Source organism: Manis pentadactyla, chromosome 18 (genome assembly GCF_030020395.1).
Source record: "Manis pentadactyla isolate mManPen7 chromosome 18, mManPen7.hap1, whole genome shotgun sequence".
NCBI classification, from domain to species: domain Eukaryota; kingdom Metazoa; phylum Chordata; class Mammalia; order Pholidota; family Manidae; genus Manis; species Manis pentadactyla.
Window position 1 is genome coordinate 31,648,037 of NC_080036.1, and position 23,314 is coordinate 31,671,350.

Consider the following 23,314-nt stretch of genomic DNA (forward strand, 5'->3'; position numbering starts at 1 on the left):
ATCAGCTGAGTGCTGGGGTGGCCTTCCCAAGGCTGCTTCCCTTTCCTCTCTTCCTCTCTCTCAAGTTGCCCCTTGTCTCGGCCTGACCCTGGCCCTGCCTTATCAATTGCCCATTATGCCTGGGGTGACTTGTTTCCTGGGCTCTGGAATAAAGGCGTCTAAACAGCCGAGGAAGTCACTCTCAGCCAGGCAGGAGAAAGTCAGAGAGAAGCCCCAGAGGTGGGTTTCTGCAGCCTGTGGAAGGCTGAAATTTATGCAGATGGGGTGAGCATTGGCCCTGGGTAAAGGTGGCTCTTGGCCTGGGACAAAAGACCCCTGCAGGGCACCGGAACCACAGCCCCTGTGGCAGAGGCCGGTCTGGGGCGGGTGCAGGGGGTCCCTCTCCGTTCAGGACTTTTGCTGAGGGCTTTGGGAACCTGCCCAGCCCCAGGCCAGGCACTCCTGGGAGCATACTGTCTCCTTATCCACAGTGGCCACATTCCCAGACCCCCGTAGATGCCTGAAAGTGACTATAATTCCAAACCCTAAATATACCAGGTTTTCCGTGTACTTACACACCTGTGATAAAGTTTATAAACTAGGCACAGCCAGAGACTAACAACAATAACCGATAATAAATAGACTGGCTATAACAACAGACTCATAGAAGCTCTGTGACTGTTATCTGTGTCTAAATATCCTGTTGTTCTGCCCTCATCGTTCCTGTGACAATGTGAGAGGAAATGGCCATGTGATGACATGCAGGGTATCACCTGCATCCAGACAGTGGCTGACCATGGGTACCTGAGACCACAGATAAGGGCACTTGCTGTATAAGAGGAAGAGGCGATGGTGGTCTCAGGACATGGCAGGAGATAGGATGAGGTCTGGCTGGGGACAGTCTGTCCAGATCTTGGCAAAGCAACACTGATCGCCCAGCCACAAGGCTGATGGCCTCGGGGTGCCAATCACTATCCAGCCAGCGGGGCTCTGAGTAACACTGGGCAGACCCCTGCCCTCCCGAAGCCTGGCTCCCCATCCGAATTCCAGCTGGGATGGGGGAGAGTCTCTGTGAGCCCCTCTAGGGTCATTGCTTTTCCCCCAGGGTCGGCTTGTCCAGGCCTGGTCCACAGGGCTGGGGGAGCTGAGAGGGGCTGCAGCCGCTCCTGTGGGGGTATGCTCAGAAAATGCCCAGGGAACCCTGAGCTGGGTGTCCATCTACTGGGGAGACCCCACCCTGGCCTGGAGCCCTAGGGCAGTGGTACCCCAGACCTACTCCACCCAACCAGGGCCCTGGGAGGGAACAGCCATGTGGGGACACCGAGCATCATCACAGAATGTCCACTGAGGGCTGTGCGGGCGTCCATGTCTGAGACCCAGTGATACCTGCAGTCTCCAGGCTCTGAGGGGGTGCTCTTCCTCCAGGAAGCCCTGAGCCCTCTCAGCCTCACTGAGCTCTGCTGGCCTCTGCCTGCCCCTCCTTCAGGGATGCCCCTGGGACTGGACCCCCAATGTCCAAGGCTGTTCCCATGTCATTGTGGGCATGAGGTGCTCTGATCCCTCCCTTGCACACATACCTGGTCACACACTGGGGACAGACGCAGGGCACTCTGGGCCTGGGCAAAGCACCTAGGGACTTGGCAGAACTGGGCGTTTTGACTGGGAAAAGCCTTCTACAGGGGTCTTCAGAGGCTCCGAGGCTTTAGGCTGCTGGGGCTGGGGTTGCCACCTGTTCCTGCTTCCTATACCTACACTAATGTCCTCTGACCTCTGGGAGGCCTCTCCCACCTTCCCTACCTCCACTTCCCCAAGACTGAAGTGACAGTGGGTCCCCTGCTCTAGAGTGATACCCATCTCCTTCCGGCTGAAACGCCACCATGCCCTTGAAACACTGGGAGGGGTGGGAGCAAGGGCCGGGTGGAGGTCCCATGTGTCCCTTGACCCACCAAGGGCCTCATTGGCTGGAGACCAGCTGGGCTGAGCTCCCAGCCCCCAGCTCAAACCTCCAGGAGCTGTGGGAGTTCCCTCGGAAAAGTGGGTGGGGAACAGGCCTAGTAGGTACCCCCACCCACCCCATCCCCAGCGCCTCCCTCCCTGGTCCCCTTCCCCGTGGCCTTGGCATTGCCCTGCCCCAGCTGGGGCTCATGCTCAGCCCAGGAAGGGTCAGGAAGAAATGTGTCTCTGCAGCCCCATACAAGGCAGCCTTTCAGGTCAGCTTGGTGGCCCGACGCAGTGGGGCTGCCCCCTGGAAGTACAGCCACAGGTGCAGCTCAGAGACTGGCCTGGGGACAGGAGCTCCAGAAGCCTCAAGCTCCGTGGGAACTCAGGGAGACCCCAGTGAGCTTGGATTCCTGAAGGCAGGCCTCCCCAGAGGGGCTGCCCACTCAGCAGTTGGCTGGGGGGAGGCAGGGGTGACTAGGCCTGGAGGGGCCTGACTGTTCTCTAGGCCCCAAAGAGGCAGTGTGGCTGGTTAGAGTCCCTCCCCTCATGGACTGTGTGGCAGGAAATCAGCCTCTGCGAGCTCAGTTCCTCTATCGAATGGGAGAACAAAAGCGCCTGCCCTCTGCCGCTCAGAGGACGGGTCGGGGGCACGGAGCCTAGCGGCTGATGCTCCGCAGAGGTTTGCCCTTCTGCTTCTGTGTGGGACAGGAGGGTTTAATCTGCCCATAGGCCCCCAAATGCCCATTCCAGAGCCTTACACAGAACGGCTGGCTTCTCTCAATCCTGTGGAAGCTGCTTTTGAAAGGACCCTCCCCACCCACCCCCTCCCCCACAGACCTGGGAGCCCAGGCTCCTGGGGCTGCCAGACCATCAGAGGTGAAGTGGCCACTCCCTGTACCAGGCTGGCACCCAGTGGGCACTCCGTACACAGTGAATGTACATCTCATACCCCCAGAGACACTGGGGCTGCCAGGCCATGGGAGCTGGTGGGGCCTGCTTGGCACTCCCCTGGGCACTGCCTGGGGTCCCTTCGGGCACCTGTTCTAGGTGCCCTCTGACAGCCTTAGTGCCAAGAAGTCCCTGTAGGCCCTCCCAGACTGTGCCTCCCTCTGTATCACCAGCCCTGCGTGCTGAACTCCCAAGGGCAGGCCACTTAGATCCAGAGGGGACTTAAGGGTCTGAGGCCAGCTGGAGGTCCTCCTCATCCAGGAAGCCTGCCTTGATACCCCAGTTCCCAGGTAGCAGGCCTCCCTTCCTTGGCCAGTCTGTGCCCTCAGACTGGGGGTTCTCTGGGGACAGGAAACAAGGCTTGAGGCTTGCCCACCTCAGTACCCCCAGCAGCCTGGCTCTGCATGTAGGATGGAATCCTGGTGCCTGCCCAGGCTGGCTGTCCCCACCAGCCTCCTGAAGTCCTGGCAGACTAGAATGGCCTGCTGCCTCCCCTGCAGGTGCCACCCATTCCCCACCCACTAGGAACCCGAGGACCCAACCAGGCCCTGGCCGCTCAGATAGCCCCACCCTGGCCCTGCCAGTGGGACCGAGTGCGGAGCTAGTGTTTGGTGTCCAAGGAGACAGGCGCCTGAACCCAGGCCAGGAGCCACCCTCATCTCCCTTCCTTACGCCAACAACGGGCTGCGTCCTTTGCCCCACCCCTGCCCTGCAGCCCATGAGGACGCTTATGAGGGACAGAGGGGCTGCCCCCTGCCCTCAGCCCAGGCCCCTCCGCTGGCCAGGAGAGCCCTCCACAGGGCCTGAGGCAAGGGCCTCATAGCAAGGCGCAGCCCCTCCTCCGTGCCCAGGCATGCCCTCCTTGGGGCAGGGGCCCCAGCTGGTTCTGCCTCAAATGCCACCACTTGGTCCGGGACCCAGACATGCCCAAATGGAGGGACATTTGACACGAGGCTCTACCACGCAAGGGCCTGCCAGCCATCTCCCTGACCAGCACCCTCCACACACGCGAGTGGGGTGGCCTCAGGGTGCCTGGCTGCTCTGAGGAGTCCAGGGCCGGAAAAACCCACAGCTGGGGGACCAGCCCTCGGGGAGGCAGCACGGGCCAGGAACAAGCGGCTGTGATGCACCCACCTGAGGGCAGCACAGGGCTGGGGAGGCTGGGCCCTCTGTGCCCACAATGCATGGTTCTTAAATGGCTGTTGCTACAATGCGTGTACAGCCAATAAAAATGAACAAAAGCTGCATAATTATGACTGTTTTGATGACTCTCCAGGTCAATCACAGCTGCCTTCCTCACAGTGCAGGCATCTGAGGGAGAGGGCCGTGGGCAGAGCCACGACTGTCTGAGCCCCGTGCACTTTTGCCAGCCTTGGCCTCTGGCCTCCCCGTGCCCCAGGTAGGCAGGTCCAAACGCCAAGGCCTTGCCTCCCCCCATCCTCCAGCGATCCTGAGCTGAGATCCTGGTGCCATGGCCTGGCCCTGGAGGAGACCCCAGCTCCCTGTCGCTGCCTCTCTCCTTTCCAACCTTCCAGAATCCTCCTCCCACAACCTTCCACCACACTGGCAATGATGGCAGCGACTGTGGCCATGAGGGAAGGTGGTGACAGCAGGACTTGCCTCTGCCCTGCCCCCTGGCAGCTCCTGCCTGGACTGCGACCTTCCCTGAGCCCCTCCGTCTGGCCCGCAGCAGCCCCCGGCTGGCTCACCTGGAGAATCCGCCTGGCCATCCTTCGCCTTCTCTGCGGACGAGGGCTCGAGAGCATGGCTTAGGCGCCCTTTGGGGAGAGCCTGCCCGGCCGTCAGGGAGCTGGTTGGGAGGGGAGAAAATGCCATCAGAACGTGGCGGGCTGCCCACACACCCGATGCTGGCCTGGCACACACACTGGCACCTCTGCCTCCTGCAGCATCTGTCTCCCAGCAGGGGTCAGAGGACCGGACCTCAGCAGTTGCAGTGACCTCACCCCTTCCCAGCCTCTCCCTGCAGCCTACAAGTGCTCAGCAGAAAGAAAAATTGGGTCCTGTTTGCTGTGTGACTCTGGGCAAGTGCATGCCTCTCTCTGGGCCCAGCGTCCCCATCTGGAAAAGGGAAGGCTTGAGGCCTGGCACTGGATTCTGAGCATCAGTGGACTGTGGGCTTTCAGGGGTGGAAGGAGCCCCAACCCCTCCATCCCCACACCCGCCAGGCCTCAGGCATTGAGAACACAGAGTGGGACTGAGAATGGCTGAGGCTCTCACAGGTCCTAAGCAGGCCCCAAATGAGTACCTCTCCTCTTCAGTGGCACCCGTGGGTGCCCTGTCTGTTTGTCCTGCCAATGGCAGGCTTGGCACCAGGGAGCCCGGGGCTCACCCTTCTGTCTTTGCCCCTGGCCCAGATGCCCCTGCATCCAAGGCTTGGTGGCCCCGGGCACTGGATCTCCTCTCCCTGCCACCTCAGCCCTGAGTGGCCTCCACCTTCAACTCAGCCTTGCTGCTCCATGGCACCAGGCTTCTTGTGGCTCAGCTGGCAGACCTCAGCCGCCAAGGTGGAGGCACGTGGAGTCGCACATAGCTCGGGATCAAGCAGGGCTGCAGACTGCAGCTGTCGGCCACGTAGACAGCCCGGGCAGCAGTGAGCGTGCGGCCTGCGCATGTCTGCCAGGTGGGGGTGGTCCCAGCCCCTGCCCGACTCTGGTAGCTGGGCCAGTTACCTGCTTCTCACATCCGGCCTCACTCCTTGCTGGCATGGCAGATTCAAACTAAGCTTGCGAACACACCCGGGCCCAAATGGTGGCAGTCTGCTTAAGAGCCTGAGATAGGTTTTAAAGCAAAAGACACAAGGAGGTTATGAGGTCGGGGTGGGGCCCTTGGGAGGGACCGAGCTGGTCCCTTCTTGGGGACTTGGTGAGCTGGCCTGGCCATTGCTATGGGAACCTGCCTGGGAGGCTCCAGAGGGGTGAGGGGGCACAGTGGGCCTCGGGAGGCCTGATGCGCCAGGCAGAGGGAGCCGGGGCTCTGGAGCCACAGGACTGTCCCTGACTCGGGATCACGTCACTGCCCCCACTGTGGGACAAAGGTCATCATGTCAGCAAACGGCCCCTGAGCTCAGGGCTCAGACAGTAACTGGGCATGCGAGGGAGATGCACACGGCCAGGCTGAGCGCTCACGTGGTGGGTGTCCTGGGCCCTGGAAGGGCAAACCCAGGGCTGAGAAGCTGACTGGACTTTGAAATCACCAGCAGGGGAGCAGCCCGAGGTAGCTTGGCCATGATGGGCCAGAATCCACCACCTTCCCTGCCAGCAGTCTGCTTGTACGCCCTCGCCACCAGAAGGTGCAGGCGGCGGCTCTCCCGCCTCAGAAAGCTCAGGTCACTGGTTCCACAAAGACTAAATGACAAGACAGCTGCCCAGGGAGGGGAGCCCTTCCATCCACAGTGGGGACGGGATGCCGGGCGCCTTTTCCTGAGTGTGCCCCATTTCCTGGCACCCAACTGAAGCAGTGAGTCTCTCGCAGTGCAGACACTGGTTGTGCATTCCCGTGTCCTGTCCCTCCCCATGCTCAGTGACTGGGTGGAACCTGGCCCTCCGCCTGCTCTTGGTGGGACAGGACATCTCGTTGCCCTTGTGGGCAGTCCATGGAGGCTCCTGACCAGCCCTCTGTGCCTTGTGCCTGAATAATGCTGGATTCCTCATCGAGACAGTGTCACTCCTGATTTTCCAAATGAGTGAGGCATGCCGTCCCCTTGCTAGACCTTTCAGGTGTAGTCCCTTTAAGGGGACACCATCCCTGCCCAAGATCTGAAACAGATTTCTGCCAGCCTGGTAACTCTCCCTGTGCCCTCAAGGTCTCACCAGGAACGACTTCACCAGGCTGGCTGGTAACACGGAAGCCAGCAAACCTCATCGTGCCAGGCTGCCTGCCCTTCCCAGCGTGGCCGCCGCCTCACACGCCATTGGTGGTAGTAGTGGTGTTTTAGGGTAAATCCATGCCTGCATCACTAGTGGCCACTCCTCCACTTCCGTCAGTGTGCTGGCCTGCAGCACATCTCCCTCCTGCTTTGCCTGCCTTTTGTAGTGAACTGAGAAACGCGGTAGCCAAGCTGGTTAGAACTGCAGCTGAAGCCAGAGGAGATGGTGCCTGAAGTGGCACATCTGTTTTCCTCAAGGAAAAACTTCCAGCTTGGGGAGAAACCCCTACTGTCCTGATTCCTCAAAGTCATCTTGGGCCACTGGGTTCCTGCTGCTCCCCAGCAGGGGAGGTGGGGCACTGTCTTGGGAGTCCCGGTGAGCCTGTCAGAGGCGATGAACAGACCCTGCCGTTCTGGAAAGTCAGACTCCTGGACGCCAGCTCCAGGAGGGCCCCTCCTGGTGGAAGGCCTTGGCTAGAGAGGCTGGCCTGCCTGTGTCCGCCCTTCCCACTCCTGGGGAAGGGAGATCCGAAGAGGGCCGTCCTGGCGCAGACCCTGCCCTCCCCAACACGCACGCATACACACCATGGCAGGCACCTAGCCCTTCTCCACTTCCACAGAAAGAAAGCTTCTTTAGCACCTGCCCAGTCTACGGGGAGCAAGAAAGCAGTAGAAGAGCAGGTTTGTGCCAATGTATACAGAGGTGCTGGGGAGGCATCCGGGGGCTGTGCTCTCCCCACCTCTCTGCTGTCTCTGGTCAGTTGGCCTCTCCTTTCTCTTCCTCTCTTCCCAGAGGAGCTGATGGAAACCATTTGGCCACAGGGCCTGCCAAGCCCTTTCCAGCTCCTCCTTCAGGAAGCCCTCCCAACACCCTGTCACTCTCTTTGCCCTTTTGGACACTCAGGTTTGGGCTTCAAGGACTCAACCCTGTGTTTTGTCCCTGAGTGCACACTGAGGCACACAGTTGGAGCTCAGTAAACGTTGGCTGGATCTGATCCTTCTCAGGGTGTCACTATGTGTGTGACACTTCAGTCAAGGGAAGCCCTCATTTTCCATGCAGACCCTTCATGGCTGGGGTTGGGTTTCCTACTTAAGTCTGTCACCCCTTCTGCCATTGAGTCCTCAGCACCCAGGCCATTGCTCTGTATGCAGTAGGTACTTAACAAATGTTTTCTTGAAACAATGTGGTATGGAGACTCACCAGAGCTGCAGCCAGCCTGCCAGGGCTCAACTCACTTCACTAGCTGTGTGACCCCGGGGAGGTCACTCTACTTCTCTGAGCCTCAGTGTTCTGCCTGAATCCTATGGCCATTGCAAAGATCAGACAATCCGTGCACAGTGCTTAGGACACAGTCAGCTCTCATTACTACTGGTAGACGCTTATAGATCTTCGGGGGAATGAGTGGAAGAAAATTCTTTGATGAGATTGTGAGGGTGACTAGATAGGGTGCCATCCCCCAGATCCAGGTGCGGGGGTCCAGGTGCCACGCCAAGCTGGGTGTTCTCCCTGGGAGGCAGCATGGGGGCGGGAGGTGGAGGAGGGTGGGGGCCTTGTTCCTTACACGGTCCTCAGGATGGAGCTGGCAGACCTGAGCAGGAGTGCCTCCAGCATGGTCACCGTGGGGTGCAGCACCCCGCGAGTTCACCTGGGTGGGGGGTGAGAACCTCAGGAAGCCTCAGCCTCCAAGAGGCCCAGCTCCACCAGACTGCCCTGCAACAGAGACACAGCATGAGTCAGGCCCAGGCTGGAGGCAGGGGGCCACTGCCCTCCTTCCTGGGCATGATTCACTGGCTCCTGGGCCTGGCACCTGGCTGCAATCTGCTGCGTCCTGAGCCCATATGCTCCAACAGAATCTAGAACACAGCCTGGAAGAAGGTGGCTGCCTTTGGGGTCCAGTCTGTCTGTTCTCCTGGGCCAACTACTTTCCAGGTCAGGTGAATAAATCAGATTCATGCTTTGCAAAGACTCTTGGCCACCGTGGCTACCCTCCCTGTACTTGTGCCCGCTCTCACCCCTCTCTGCTCTCGGGGCAAAGTGAGGCCCCGGCTGCCAGAAGGCCACAGGATATTCTCAGTGGAGGCATTGCCCACCTACTTCCCCAAATCCTAAACACCCCAAGCAGGCAGAGGAGCAGTGTCTCCTCCAGGTCCCACGGCCAGTGCCTCTGCATCTGCCGGGATCCGCATCAGCCCTGGTCTTGCACTCAGCCCAGCTCCCACCCTGGCCTCTCCGTCCTGCACAGTGGACCATGTCCTCTTCTCCTAGACCTCACCTCAGATCAGGTCCCTGACAGCTCTCTTGGGTCCAAATCCTGGCTGGAGCTCCCGCAGAGGCCTTGATGCAGTGGGCGCCCAGAAGGCTCTGGAGCCACAGGGACTCGCTGTCCTCCGTGGCCAGCAGGCTCAGGGCTCAGCATCCCCTGGGCTCCTGTAGCTAAGGCATCGCAAGTGTGGGAGCTGACACAGCCAGTGCCCTGGGTTCCAGGGCTGAGCCAGTGGGGAGGGTGTGAGTGGGGACCCGCCCCGGCCTGCCCTGGGGCTGCAGGTGAGGTGGCGCCCGGGCTACCTCTGGCCCATCTGGCTCAGGGCCCAGCTGCCTACCTGCAAGGCTTACGTAAGACTGATGGGAGGTAGGAGAAGGACCTGGTTTGGGTGAAAGAGGCAGTTTGCTAGCAGAGCCTCGTGAAGATGCTCTGGGCCGCTGGGCCCTCCACCCACAGCCAGCCCCAGACGCTGGGCAGAAAGCAGGAGGTTTTCCTTGCCTGTTTTACTGAATGCACAACTGTGCCAAGTGCTTCCTGTGCGTCGAGTCCTTGAGGCCTTTCAACAGCCCTATAATGTGGGTTTTATTGACAGTCCTATTTTCCAGGTGAGGTGACAGGGCTTAGAGCACTGTAAACCTGTTAAGTGTCACACACCCAGCAAGGGGCAGAGCAGGAGTTGGAAGCCAGGTCTCCAGGCTGGCTCTGACACCAGGTCACCTTGTATACTAGGGCTATCTATTATTTGAATCTTCAAACTCAGCCCTGTCAATCACAGCAGCGTCCTCTCTCCCTCCTGCGTGGTAACAATGTCCCTGCATCTTGCCCTCTGTCTCTAATGTCCCCTCCACTGCCTCCGCGATTCCAGAGACTTAAACCTGCATCTTCTAAGCCAGGCTGGCTCCCCGGAGGTCCCTCCATCCCCCATACTGTCGCTGCTCTGCCCCCAACCCTCCCCCTTTAGTCATTACCTATGAGCAGGGGTGTTTTCAAAGTCCTCCTCCAGTCAGACGGCAGACACCCCCCCCAGACAACTCCCCGGAGCTGGTGGGTCAGTGCTAGTGGGCCAGCTTCGAGGAAGTTCTGCCCTTCACCAGATTCCAGGTCCTTAAGGCCTCTTCTCTCTCATCCTTGCCCACTGACACCTCAGGGCACCCTGCTCACACGGGCCCCCCAAAAGGGCCATGAATCCCTTTGAGAACCTGCCGGAAGCCCTCCCCTGGCCCCCATCACTGAATCCCGATGCACTCCTGCTGTTTCAGGGCCCCTAGGGCTTTGGAAGCCCACGCTGCACTAGTTGGCTTCCAGAAGGAATACAGACCCCTCCTCAGTCCTGAGGACAAGTATTGCTCCCCTTTTTCTGCTCTCCCAGTGAATACTGAGCAGTGATGTGAATGGCATCGGCACTGGGGGTTGATGCGGGTGAGGGATGGCAGCAGAAATGTTTTTGCTTTGAGGACTGGGCATGGTTAGAAACCCATACCCAGACCTCTGAGCTTCTCCTGGGCAGCTTGAATGCAAGTGGGTATAGTTTCCAAACTGATGAAAAGGTGGCAAACAGGCTTATTCCAGGATTAGGGGGGGTTGGAAAACGTGTAATCTCCTCTATCCAGAGGCTTGCAAAATCCACAAACTTGCCTCCCTGGGAGAAGCCTCCCATTGTTCTTCAGACCCCTTGTCTTCCAGGAAGCCCTCTGAGAGGGACCCTCAGCTCTAGTGCCTCTTCCCTTCAGCTGGCTGACCCCTCCCAGAGCACTTAGCATTTAGAGGCTGGGTATTGCTTTTGTAAAAGTAACTGTCTACCAGGAAATAAGAATCTTAACTCAGCCCCTATTCCTAGAGTTGGACATGATCTCTTCCTGCCCCGGGACAGACAGCTCCGTGGGGATCCTCCTTCCTGCCCTGAGTATTAATTTAGCACCTCCTCTGTGCAGATATGGTGGTAGGTGGGGGCAGAGGTGAGCAAAGTGAGCCTGGTCCCTGCCTCAAAGGCTTAGTGATGATGGGATTGGCGGTCAGTAAAAAGGTGGATCACCAGATCCAGGCTGGGGTAGGGGCGACCTAAAGGGAGAATGTCTGCAAGGGGCCAAGGTCGGATCACGTCACGTGAGGCAGAGGGCAAATGTTTCAGGCCATGGTGTGGTGGGGAGACCAGGAGAAAGGGTCCGAAGCCCTAGGGACAGAGCCCAGCCCTGGGCCCCCAGCTCCAGAGGTCCTTGGCCATGGCGGAGCTCTCCTGGGGACCTGTGGTCTCTGGGAAAGGGGGAGGGCAGGGCAGGGGTGGCACACAGCATATCTCCCGGATCCTCCAGAAGGGGTGTATCTGGGGCCCTTCATTGTAACTGAGACCCCAGGCCAGGCCTTGTGAGAGCATGTCTGCTGACGGGCCTCAGCCCCAAAGGCTCGTCCCAGCTCCACCCTAGCTCCTGCCATGGTGGGTGGGTGGAGGCAGTCCAACCAGCTAGCTCACTTCTAACCCAGTTGGCAGCACCTGGAGTGTCCACCCTGTGGAGCCAAATCACACAGTCTGCATGAAAATAAACGTATCAGTCATCAAGCACCACTCCAGAGCCAGGAGGAGCTAGCAGGCAGCCTGGTCATGCCATGACAAAGGTCTCCGGGCACCGGGACATCTGGATTCTAGCCCAGGTTCTGCTTCCGTTCGGTGACTTTCAAGCCCCTGGTTCTCTCTGGGACTCGGTTCCCTCAGATAGTCACAGACAAAGGCCTCCTCCCTTCTCCTGTCTGTGACTGATCTGGGTGCCTGGTCTAGACCTCTGCTGCGCCAGGCAGGGACTGCCAGGCCACCGGGCCTGAGGGGCCCTGGGGAAACAGCAGGAACAGCAAGAGCCAGCAGCCGATGTGTGCTTGCGGACTGTGTGCCAGGCCATGTTCTCTGCATCTGATGCCCATATGAACATGTGCAATTCTCACTATGCACCAGTGAGGTAGGTCCTATCACGATCCTCACTTTACAGATAAGGAAACTGAGACACAGAGAGGCTCTGTGACTTGCCCAAGGTCCTTTGGTCATTAGAGTCGGAACACAAATTCAGGCAGGGGGGTTTCAGAGTTTATATTCTTAAGTACAAACTATCCCAATCATCTCAGGTCTCCTGACTGATTGGGGTGGTCAGGGCAGGGGCATAAACGGGGCTGTAGAGAGGAGGGCATCCCATGGTCCTCTAAACTCTGCTGCCAATCATTCATCATCAGACTATTTTACTGCAGCCCTGTTCCAAATAATGCTTTGAAAAATTTTGTGTATAAGCAAGGTGTATGTATTAAATCATAATTAAACCATTTTTTTATGTTGTATTGATGACAGACACAGACAGCTCCAACTGGTATTTTGATTGTCACTGGGGGGGCAGCACGAAGCTTGGAGTTGACATAATTCCAACTCAAAGCAAAGACTCCCAGAAAACTGCCATCTCCCATCGCCTGCCATTTCATGTCTTAGTGTTTTTTGTGTTTTAAGTGGCACAAGTGTGACTCTGGGCACACTCCGTCTGTCAAGGGCTTCAGTTACTCCATCTGTAAAATGAAGGGGCAGGTGGGATAGTGTCTAAGCCCCAGCTCTGATGCTGGGGGTTTCCATGCTTTACCTAGAGAGACAAAGGGAAGGAAAAACACTACTAATTCCTCAGGCTCTGGACAGTTTTCTCAGCTAGAAGAACTTCCTCTTGTAGGGGTGGGGGTGAAGCTGGGGGTTAGACTTCCGCCAAAAGGGGCATTGTCCCCCTACTGTGCAGATCTGCTGCCCAGACTTGGTCCCTGCCCTGGAGGGACACATAGTCTAAAGAGGAGGGTGACGGAGAGAGACACATACCTGGTCTGTACACACAGTGGCACCTGTGAACATGTCAGCACGGGGGCTGTGCAGTGGAGGCACAGAGCAGCAGGAGGTTGGTCTTTTAGAGGAATATCATTCTACTTTTTTAAAAGTGCAGACTGATATTTTCTGAGCACTCAGTGCTTGCCAGGCTCTGTTCCAACTGTGTTACATGTATTAACTCATTTAATTCTCTGAATAATCCTATAAAATAGGCACTGAATTATAATCCCCATTTATGAGGACACAGGAGCACAGAAAGGAAGGGACTTGCTGAAGGCTAGTAACTAGAATTAGTTGGGATTCAAATCCAGATTCTATGACCACTACATATGCTTCCCAAACGGGGTGAGGCTCTGCATGCTTGATACCCCACACCCCTTAGTGGTATGGGACTTCTTAGGGGCAACTGACTCAGAAAGGCAGAGTAATATCCAACATATAACAGAAAATGACTAGACATAAGAAAAAGTGAGAAATGTGAGCCAAAATCAAGAAAAAAAAAGTCCATAGGAACAAACTCATATATGATATAGACGTTGGAATAAGCATACAAGAACTTTAAAGCAGCTACTAACACAGGTTTGATAATTTAAAGAAAAAATAGACATTATTTATGAAAAGATGGAGAATCTCAACATAAAAACTAAAAGTTTAAGAAAAGTACAATCTCTGAAATGAAAAATTAACCAGATGAGTTCAAGAGCAGATTGGAAATTATTAAGAAAAAGTTTGCACACTTGAAGACAGAATAATAGAAAATGTTCAATTCAGAGAGTAGAGAGAAAAAATTTTTAATTGAACAGAGCATAATGCTGCTGAAAGAAATTAATGAACATCTAAACAAATGGAAAGGCATCTCAGGATCAAGAGACTTAATATTGTTAAGGTGGCAGTACTCCCCAAACTGATCTACAGGTAGACAGATCCCTGTCAAAATCCCAGCCGGCTTTTTTGCAGAAATTAACAAACTGGCCTAAAATTCATATGAAAATTCAGAAGACCTAGAATAGCCAAAACAATCTTGAAAAAGAATAAAGTTGAAATGTTGATCAAAAGCACAAGCAACAAAAAGAGAAACTGATAAACAGACTACATCAAAATTAAATCCTTTTGTGCTCCAAAGGACACCATCAAAATATGAAAAGATAATCCACAGAGTGGGAGAAAATATTGGCACACCATGTATCTGGTCAGAGAACTGTTTGTAGAATATATAAAGAACCCTTACAACTCAACAACAAAAAGACAAATAACTTGTTTAAACCGGGCAGAGGACTTGACAGACAGTTCTCCAAAGAAGAGCTACAAATGGACAACAGGCACATGAAAAGGTGCTCAGTATTGACAGCCAGCAGGAAATGCAATTGGAACTACAGGAGGTAACCCTTCCCACCCAGTAGGATGGCTTTGTGAAAAAGATCTTAACAGTGTTGAAGAGGGTGTGGAGACATCGCTCTCATACATTGCCAGCAGTATTTTATCAAATGAAAAATGTTTGCTGGTCAAAAGTCACCATTAAGAAAATGAAAATAAGCCACAAACTAGGATACAGTATTTGTGATACATATATCTAATGAGGGACTGATACCCAGAATATATGAGGAATCTCTACAAATCAATAATAAAAGGATTAAGAACCCAGTTACAAAATGGGCTGAAGATTTGAATAGATGCTTTGCAAAAGAAGATATAGAAATGGCCAATAAGCACACAAAAATATGCTCAATATCCTTATCAGGGAAATTAAAGTTAAAACCACAATGAGATACCCACCATTCGCCCACCAGAATGGCTAAAATTAAAGAGAGTAACACTACATAGGGTTGATAAAGATGTGGAGCAACAGAAACTGCTCTCAGGGATGTACAAACACTTTGGAAAACTTCTGGTGGCTTCTTTAAACGTATACCTATCTTTTGATCCATCAGCTGCAGTCATCAGCACTTACCCAAGGAAATGGGTACATATGTCCTCAAAAATCCTTACACGGGAATGTCTATAGCAGCTTTATTCATTAAATCGCCAAACTAGAAACAACCCAAATGCTTCCAACAGGGGAAGGGACGGACAGAGCCACACAACGGAGTTCTGCTCAGCAGAGCAGGAGAAAGAGCTGCTGACACACTTAACATGTGGGTGCCTCCCCATGCAAGTGAAAGGAACTAGATGTAAAAACACATGGACCGTGGGATTCCATTTGCATGATGCTCAAGAACAGACAGGACAGCACCTCCCAACACCGGCTGCCTGGAAGAGCTGGGGGAGTGGGTGTGGCAGGGTGGCTCCCTGGGAGGGAGCCAGGGGCATGTTCCGGGTGACGAGAATGTTCTGTTTCTACTGGGTTGTTGATCACAGGACCCAAAGTCATCAAAGTATACTCATATCTTTACATTTCACTATATAAACATTTGGCTTCTGTTGATAAAAAACCTACTCAAATTTGTAGATGTAAATTCTCACTTTACAGCTTCCTGGGCTGGAGTCTGCATTGGGTCCCAGTCCTTTGCATGGTTCCAACCTTTACAGTTTCCAGAGCTACCTGGGGAAGGGCAACTGGAGCCAGGGCCCCAGGGGTCGCCCCTGAGACCCAGGGCTATGCAGGACTTTCTCCACCACTGCTTTAGCTCAATGAACCCATGCATTTTGGGGGCACGAAAAGGTAAGTAAGAATTCCTCAAAATCTGGTGTTCAAATCAGGACAGGCTGACGCAGTGGGTTAGACTCAGTGACCTAAAAAAACCCAGTGGCCCGAGAGAAAGTCTGCCTCGGGCTCGCCTGGGGACAGAGGGAGTCGGCTTTGGGCCCAGCCCTGACTCCAGACCAGCCTGGGCTTCACTGCCCCCCACTAACAACTCTGCAGTCCCTGCAGGGACCCAGAAGGCAGCCAGACTGTGTTCCCATGTCCAGGGTCAGGGCTACTTTGCCCCAGGGACTCTGAACCCCCAGGTGTGCCCTGCCCTGTGTGCTGGGATTCCTGCTACAACACCCTGCCCTCCTGGGCCCTGTGCCCACCGGCCCTTCAGTTTCCCCATCACCAAGCTCGTGCCCCCTCTGGGCCTGTGCACACCTATGTCCTCTTGCTGGCAAGCTCTTCCCCTACCCAGCATCTGCTCATCTCTCAGATCTCAGCTTAAAGGTCACTCGCCCAGGAAGCCTACCGACTGGGTCAGGCCTCTGTTACATTCAGTCCATAATTAAAAACAAAAACCCATCATTTTAAAGACATTCTTTTATTATGATGAAATATATATAACAAAGAACTTGCCATTTTAACTATTTTTAAGTATATAATTCAGTGGCATTGAACACACTCCCTCCTTTTTCCCTTAGTTCCTTCGTGGCACCTATCACAATTGCATTTAACAAGTAACTGAATTATTGTTTAACGCCTGTCTTTGCAGCATGTATTAAAGTCCATAAGTTAAGGCCTGTCTTGTTTTCTGTGGTTTTCTCCAGGGCTTACTTGGCACAGGCCTGACATTCGGCAATAAACAACTTTGAGTAAATTAATATATACTTATGAAAACAGAGAAGAACAATAAAGATACCAAACTATGAAGCAAGCAAACCCTGAATAGCCATGTTCTGTCTCATGGGGGGAGCTGGAGGCCCTGGATCGTGCCCGTCCTGAGGACGCCTGTCTCTGCCCCATGGCATCCACAGCACGATTGTCCCCGCTGGGCTTGCTGCTCCAGAGCTGGGAGCCTGGTCACCAGTGGGAAGCGTCAGCGGTGAGACAGGCCTCACGGGGCCTGCCCCCTGGCTCTGAGGGCAGTGCCGGGGGAGAGGCGGGGAGCCCAGGGGCATATGGTCTGTTCAGAGCTCACCGTCCTCCCTGGACCACACTCGACCCTGCAGGCTCCCTCCGCCTGGCCTCCTGCCTCAGCCCGCCCAGCTCCAGCCACTGCCAGACTCACCTCCAAAACTAGGCCTTGCTAGGCTGCTTCCATGCCCCGCGGCCCCTCTGGCCCTGACTGCCCTTCGTCCGGCCACACCAGCCTATCCAGTCTCAGGAGCTAGCCTGACCCCACCCTCGCCAGTCCGACAGCCTCCTGAAGGTCCTCCACCTTCACCTTCACTGAACCATACCTTCCATCTCCCTGGTGCCCCCATCTGCCACCCAGGCACCCACAGCCTTTCAAACCCAGGATGAGCTGCCTCCTCCAGTTCCTCTGAAGCTCTTCCTCCGACCGGGGCCTCTCTCTGGACATGCCCCATGGGTACCCCTGCTGGATGGCAGGGTCACATGGAGCCACATGGAGCACAACTGCCAACAGTGCCAGCCTGGCCCCAGCCCAGTAGTCTCTGCCTCTCCTGGCCCTGGCCTGCTCCTTCCCTCCACACACTGCTCAGTCCACTCCTGGGCCTGCAAGTTGGCACAAAAGGGAATTCATGGGGGCCAGCTGGTGTGCAGACCCTCCCCCAGCTCCAGTCTCCCTTTCTGCAGCTCTGGAAAGGGGAGGAAGGACATAAGGCCCCTCTCAGGTTATGGCAGGAACACAGGCGCACCCTCCCCTGGAGCAGCAGCGCTCCTGTGGCTTCAGGGCCTGACGCATGGGCAGGTCAGAGAGGAGCCGCTGGTTGGGGGGTTAGCAGGGGGGCAGGGGGAAGTCAGCAGAGGGCCTTTGCAGTCCCAGCGCCGCTGAGTCTGATGCCAGGACAGTGTTAAACGGAGCTCAGAGCTACCTTCCTCTGCAAGGCTGACAGAACAGCGCTGTCTTCCCTGATGGAGAGGAGACTGAGGCTCAGAGAAGGTATGTTGCCCAGGGCCAGAGGGAGTCCACAGCAGAGCCAGATGGGAACCCAGTCCACTACTAAGAGGGCTCCAGGCATTGCTAGTAGTTTCCTCTGCCTGTGAGGGGCAGCCCCTTGCTTTGAGATGCAACACACACCAGCTGATAGAATCAGCTTGCCTTTCTTGCAAGGCTCATAGGGGTCTTCATTTGCACAGAGGGCGATACTGAGGCTCAGAGAAGCGAACCCCCAGCCCAGAGCCACAAGCAGGACAGCAGAGGGCTAGCCTTGCCCTGCTCACAGCCCTGCCCCAGTTCTGCCATCTCCCTTTTGTGGAAAGCTGGCTCTGTGAGTTCAGGTGCCCAGCCTCCTTCAGGGTGTCCAGGCCCTTGCTGGGCATGCAGGAGCCTCTGCCACCTCGCATTACTAAGGGCCTGTGACACGGGCCTCTGAGACACAGGAACACTGGGTTCTGACCCCACAGGAATGGGGCCTTGAGAACCAGCAGACCTTTTTTCATATTGAGGGGCTGAGCTTCGGAGGCAGGCCTGTGACCACCTCGGGGTGGGAGAGCTTTGGCCCCAGGGAGGAAGGGAGGTGGCAGGATGCCCAGAGCCCAGAGCAGATGCAGCCTCCGCCCCAGGGAGGCAGCGCTGGGCAGCTTACCCGAAAGGCCTACTACCCTCTTCATGTGGCCCATGTCAAGGATGGCCAGACCTCACGCTCTTGTAGGCCTTGCAGGTAAGGAGCCACTGCGCCTGGAAGGACAGGCATCTGCTCCAGCCTCTCTGGAGACCCAGAGCAGGGCCCAGGGCCTTAGCATGGGAGGGGCCTGTCTCTGGGGCACTTGGCTTCTATTCTGCCCTGTTCCCACCCTCCTCCCCATGCTCTTAGAGTGACGGCCACACTCTCAACATCTTAGAGCCTGGCCTTTCCACCACGATGGAGGCTCAGAGCCTGGCCTTGTCCTGCCCTTGCATTCTGCACTCCAGCTGCCCAGGCGGTTCTTCCTGGTCCACATGCTATCAGCCCGTCCTGACCACCCACCCGTCTCGGTGCCCACAGGGAGTGTCTCTGCCTCCTTCCCTCGGCTGCGCCCTCAGCACGACCATGGATGCCTGGACTCTGAGTCTGTGTCTGCCTCTCCCTGCCTCCTGGGTGGGAGTCCTGGGCTGGGACTGGCCCCTCTCAGGGTACCCCCCTCTTTGGATGAACAGCCCTGGGCCCCAGTGGGCATGGGCATGTCTGACAGACGGAATGTGCATCCGAGGAACCACACATCAGTGACATACATGCCAGAAGGGCTTTGGGGAAGCTTCAGCTCTGCACTCAAGCACAGACGGAGAAGCTGTGGCACAGAGAGGGGCAGGGACCTGCCAAGGTCACACAGCAGACTGGAACCTGAGCCTCTGGCTGCCCCCTGTCCTGACCGCCCCTGCCTCCACCTGCCAAGGCCCCTTGAGGAGACAAGGAGCATTCTCATTGACTGAAACCTCAGCCCCCCGTTTCATGCCTCTGGTGTGGCCCATTCTTTGGTTGAGCCCCTTAGCTGCGCAGCAGCTAAGACACCAAACAACAGCCAATCACACGGTCCCAGTCCTGGTTTAAGCCATTTCACCATCATCCAGACCCTCCCCTTCATTGCCCAGATGACAAACAGGCTCAGAGAGGGAAGCAGCTTGACTGTGTTCACACAGAGGAGGCAAGTCCAGAACAGCCCACGGGCTCCGTGGGCACAGAGCGGCTGCTGGCTCACCTGGCTCCCCAGCTGTTCCGGGTGGGCCCCACGCTTGCGTCCGGCTGGCCCTCTGGGGGAACCTCTCTGCCGTCTGGCATGCTGGGGTCGCTGGACATCCAGCCGCGTCCAGCTCTGGAGGGCAAGCTCCGGCCATGGGCATCCGCAGAAAGCTCCATCTCCCACTGCGCCTGGCCTTGCGTGGGCAGTGCGGGTGGGGCTGGGGCACCCCAAAGAGGCCTGGTTCCTCTCTATTTTTAGAAGCTCCAGTGTTCAAGTTGGCGTGAAGTTGCTCAGATGAAAACTTCCCTTTTCTTTCTGGCTTTGTTTCACTCAAGATGAGGAGAATTTCAATGAAGCCAGTGTTCTTTCTTATGCAAATCCACTCGCTCTCCCAGCACGGCTGACCAATGGGCTCAAGGCTTCGGGTGCCCCAGAGGACCTTGCCCCTGGCTTTAAGAGGCCACATTGAAGCACAATAGGTTCTTGAACCATGATGGACCCAGATGCTGCAGGGGCCACCGAACCCCACTGCCCACTGTCAGCAGGACGCCAGGGATCTCCCTGCTCAGCCCCCAGACGTCGTGCTCGGGAGACGAGGACCAAAGCTTCTGCCCTTGAGGAGCCCCAGCCTGGGGGAAGGAAAGAGACGTTCCCAGCTCTGAACATGGGTTCCCAGCCACTAAGCAGCTGGCCATCCAGGGCACCTGGTGTGAGCAGGGGTCTGTCCCATCAGCTGTAGGGATGAGAGTTAATGGGCTTGCGGCTGACCATCCACAGATGTGGGAAACTCACGGGAGCCCGGAAGAGCAGAGGACACCTTCCAACATCAGAAACCTCCCCTCCCTAGACCCAGTTCTGGGGGCCAAAGTGGCTGAAAACAACAGAGATCCCAGTTCTGGAGCCAGAAGTCTGGGCTCACAGTGCCCCAGCACCACGCTCCCTCCAAAAGATGAGACTTACCTTGACTCTTTCTGCTCTGGTGGCCACCAGCCAGCAGCCCCTCGATGTTCCCTGGCCTGTACGCGGGCCAGTCCAGGCTCTGGCCCTGTCTTCACATGGCTGTCTTCTCTTTGCATCTATGCCCCTGTTTTCCCTTTTTGTAAGGACAGCAGTCACTGGACTAGGACCACCCTGATCGGGATGATATCACCCTAGTTAACTACATCTGTAAAGACTGTATTTCCAAGTGAGGTCACATTCTGAGGCTCTAGTTGACATGATTTGACCTGGGATAAATTGTGCAAGGAGGTGCTGGTGATTTCTATGAGATGTCCCCAGTGCTGTCTTACCCAGTGGGAGCAGGTGGCTGAGAAAGAGCGTGGCCATCTCTGGGAAAATTCTGGACCTGGACCTTAGGCCCTGGGGTGCTGCCTGCAGTGCCACTGAAGGCACCCCGGACAGGAGGTCTGGAGTCTGGCTTTGAAACCTGAATCTTCCATTGCACTCCCCGCATGTGCCCTGTGACCTAGGGCAGCCCCCTGCTCCTCTCTGGGCCTCAGTTTAGTTGCTGGGATCATGAGGGTGAGACTTGGAGGCCGGCCAAGGGGGCCGTCAGCTCCAAGTGCACGTGGGGAGGTGATGGGGCAGCCATTCCCCATGAGCCAGGTGGATGCACTGAGCAGGATGTCGTTCTAGAGATATTTGAAAATAAACAAATGGTGAGCCTCAGTGTACATTTTGTCCCTTTCTTCTTACACTGGACAACATTTGCTGGAGAACTTTTCACGGCATTTTAAGAACCTCATTTTGCTCTCTTTAGTGGGCACGCCGCAGCCCACAGAAGGGCTGGCGGGGTCTTACTCGCCCACAGGAAGGACTCCGAGGTCCTTTGCTGTCACAGATGAGGCTGCATCGCACAACCTACGCCGGGGCTGTGGGCTCCTGAGTCGGTCTGGCTCTGCGACAAACCCCTTGGACTGGCCCTGCTGGGACCTGACTTAGTTGTAAATCTGAGAACAACAGAGTTTTTGTGATATGGACAGATGAAATATTCTGCCATTAGGAGGAAGGGGGTAGAGACTTAAAAGTTTTCTTCATCAACTTACAGAAAAATAACATTGCAGTTTGCCCACCTGAGTTTGTTAGTGGGGAAGTCTGTACCTGCTGTGGGTGGGGGCCGAAATGTTTTCTCTGTCTGCTAGGGGCTAGGGAGGCCTGGGAGGAGCTGCTGGCCGGGAACAGAACATCCCCACCGTGACCCGGGGCCCAGGGTGGTGTGACGCAAAGTCCAGAGAGACAGACCATGGGTGGCACTGATCTCCTTACCTCGAGTCTGGGAACCCCCTGAAGTCACAGACAGCCTGTGTGTACTCACATGCATGTCCCCACTCATTTGCATTGTCCTAGGAAGAGGGCTCCTAGCTCTTTTAGATCCTTGAGATTTCTGACAGTGAGCAGCCACAGGAAGTGGGGAACCCTGAGTGCTGGAGTCACACAGACCTGGTGTGGGTAAAATTGTAACATTTCCAGAATATCTTGCCTGGCTTTAGTACATCTGCATATTAATAGGCATTCAGAGGTGGAGATACCTGCATTGAGATCATGTGATCGTGTGCTCAGCATCTGGGGGGCTCCAGCAGAGGGGGAGGACACCGGCTTTTGAGCCAGGTCACCTCACCTCTGCAAAATGAGGACCCCTGGTTGCAGGGGACAGAACCCCTGACTCCAGCTTAGTTCAAAAGGATGACAAAGTGACTCGCACAGCCCAAGCGGTGAGGAGCAGAGGGTGCTGGATCTGGCCTGCCCCTGGCTGGACCCACACCGCCCGCCTCCTTTTGGGCCATGGCATCCTTGCTCATGAGGGACACCAAGCTCCTTCCCTCCTCTCAGGAGAGCCGAGCACGGGCTTCTGTGGATGTGACCGACGTGACAGAGATGTTTCCTTGTGAGCTGTGCCCTGTCACCCTGTTTGCTTCCCTCCTCTGAGTCCCAAGGAAGGGAGAGAGAGTTCAGACTTCCATCTTTTGGGGCTTTTTGTATTTTGATACTTTCAGGCAGACATTTACAGAGCCCTTTGCACCAAATAACAGTGGTCAGCATTTACTGTGGACTGTGCCAAGTTGTGTCCTATGGACTTTTACTCAGTCATTTACACATACATGAACATGTGTGCGCACATCTATCATACTCTTATATACCCCCCACAATCTTACAAGATGGGGACTCTTTACAGATGAGAAACTGAGGAAGAGGAATACAGTGACTTGCCCAGGGTCACACAACTGGGAGCTGGCGGGGCCACACCACACCCAGGAGCGCGTAGGGGTTGGTTCCCTCTGGGCCCAACTAGGACGGGCAGAGCGGGCCTCTGGCCCCAGCTCTACTGCCCACCCTTACAGCCTTGGTGGTCATCTTCTAAATGCACACTCCCTCACGAGGGATGGGATCTGCTCACTTGAAGATGGCTTTATGAGTATATACACATACCAAGTCTTTCCAAATGGCACCCTTCAAATATGTGAAAATCATGGGTAGCAATTCATGATGAAATTAAAGTAATTGTTGCATTTCTACAGTAACCCTTATTTATTGTGTCGTATTTCTACTGCAACCCTTATTTGTTATTAACCCACTACAATGTCTGAGCATGATGCATAAAAATCCTGATTCATTTCTGAATCTAAGTATTGCTTTTTGCTGTGCCTCAGAGGAGCAAAGTGTTTCCAAATTAAAACGAAGAGCTATGAACATAACTTTTTTCCCTAAGTCAATATGATCACACTATGACCCAAGAAATGTTTTATAATCTGATGTTGCAGAGAGTAGAATCCAAAGTATGTGAAGATGCTGTTTATAACATAGTGATTTTGCCGAAATAAAGTAAAAAAATAAATCTATGGAATAAAAGTATGTAACAATTTTTATTGCTTGAAGCCTGAGGCCCTTTAGGGGTTTCCTGGCATCCTAAGATCAACTGTCTGACTCCAGCTCTGCCCGATGTCCACACCCCAATCCATCTCTGTTCCAGAGACACTGGTCCTTTCTTGGTC

General features: G+C 55.4%; 1 protein-coding gene across 16 annotated transcripts in view; it reads right to left on the reverse strand.

Annotated features, from left to right (window-relative positions):
- The window catches only part of ACSBG1 (acyl-CoA synthetase bubblegum family member 1), a 38,269-nt gene extending 18,744 nt beyond the window's left edge, over nt 1–19,525 (reverse strand). For 3 of the 16 annotated variants that reach the window (XM_036916061.2, XM_036916065.2, XM_036916058.2), the window contains exons 1-2: nt 5,559–5,657; nt 4,578–4,678 (exon numbers count right to left, since the gene is read on the reverse strand). In XM_036916061.2, coding sequence (XP_036771956.2) covers nt 4,578–4,634 — 57 coding nt within the window. In that variant the 5' untranslated portion in view covers nt 4,635–4,678; nt 5,559–5,657. Of the gene's footprint in view, nt 1–4,577; nt 4,679–5,218; nt 5,499–5,558; nt 5,658–8,316; nt 8,466–9,027; nt 9,240–19,343 lie in introns of those variants that run through there. The other 13 variants (XM_057494709.1, XM_057494705.1, XM_057494710.1 and 10 more) reach the window with 9 other exon arrangements.
- Between the last annotated feature and the right edge of the window lie 3,789 nt (nt 19,526–23,314).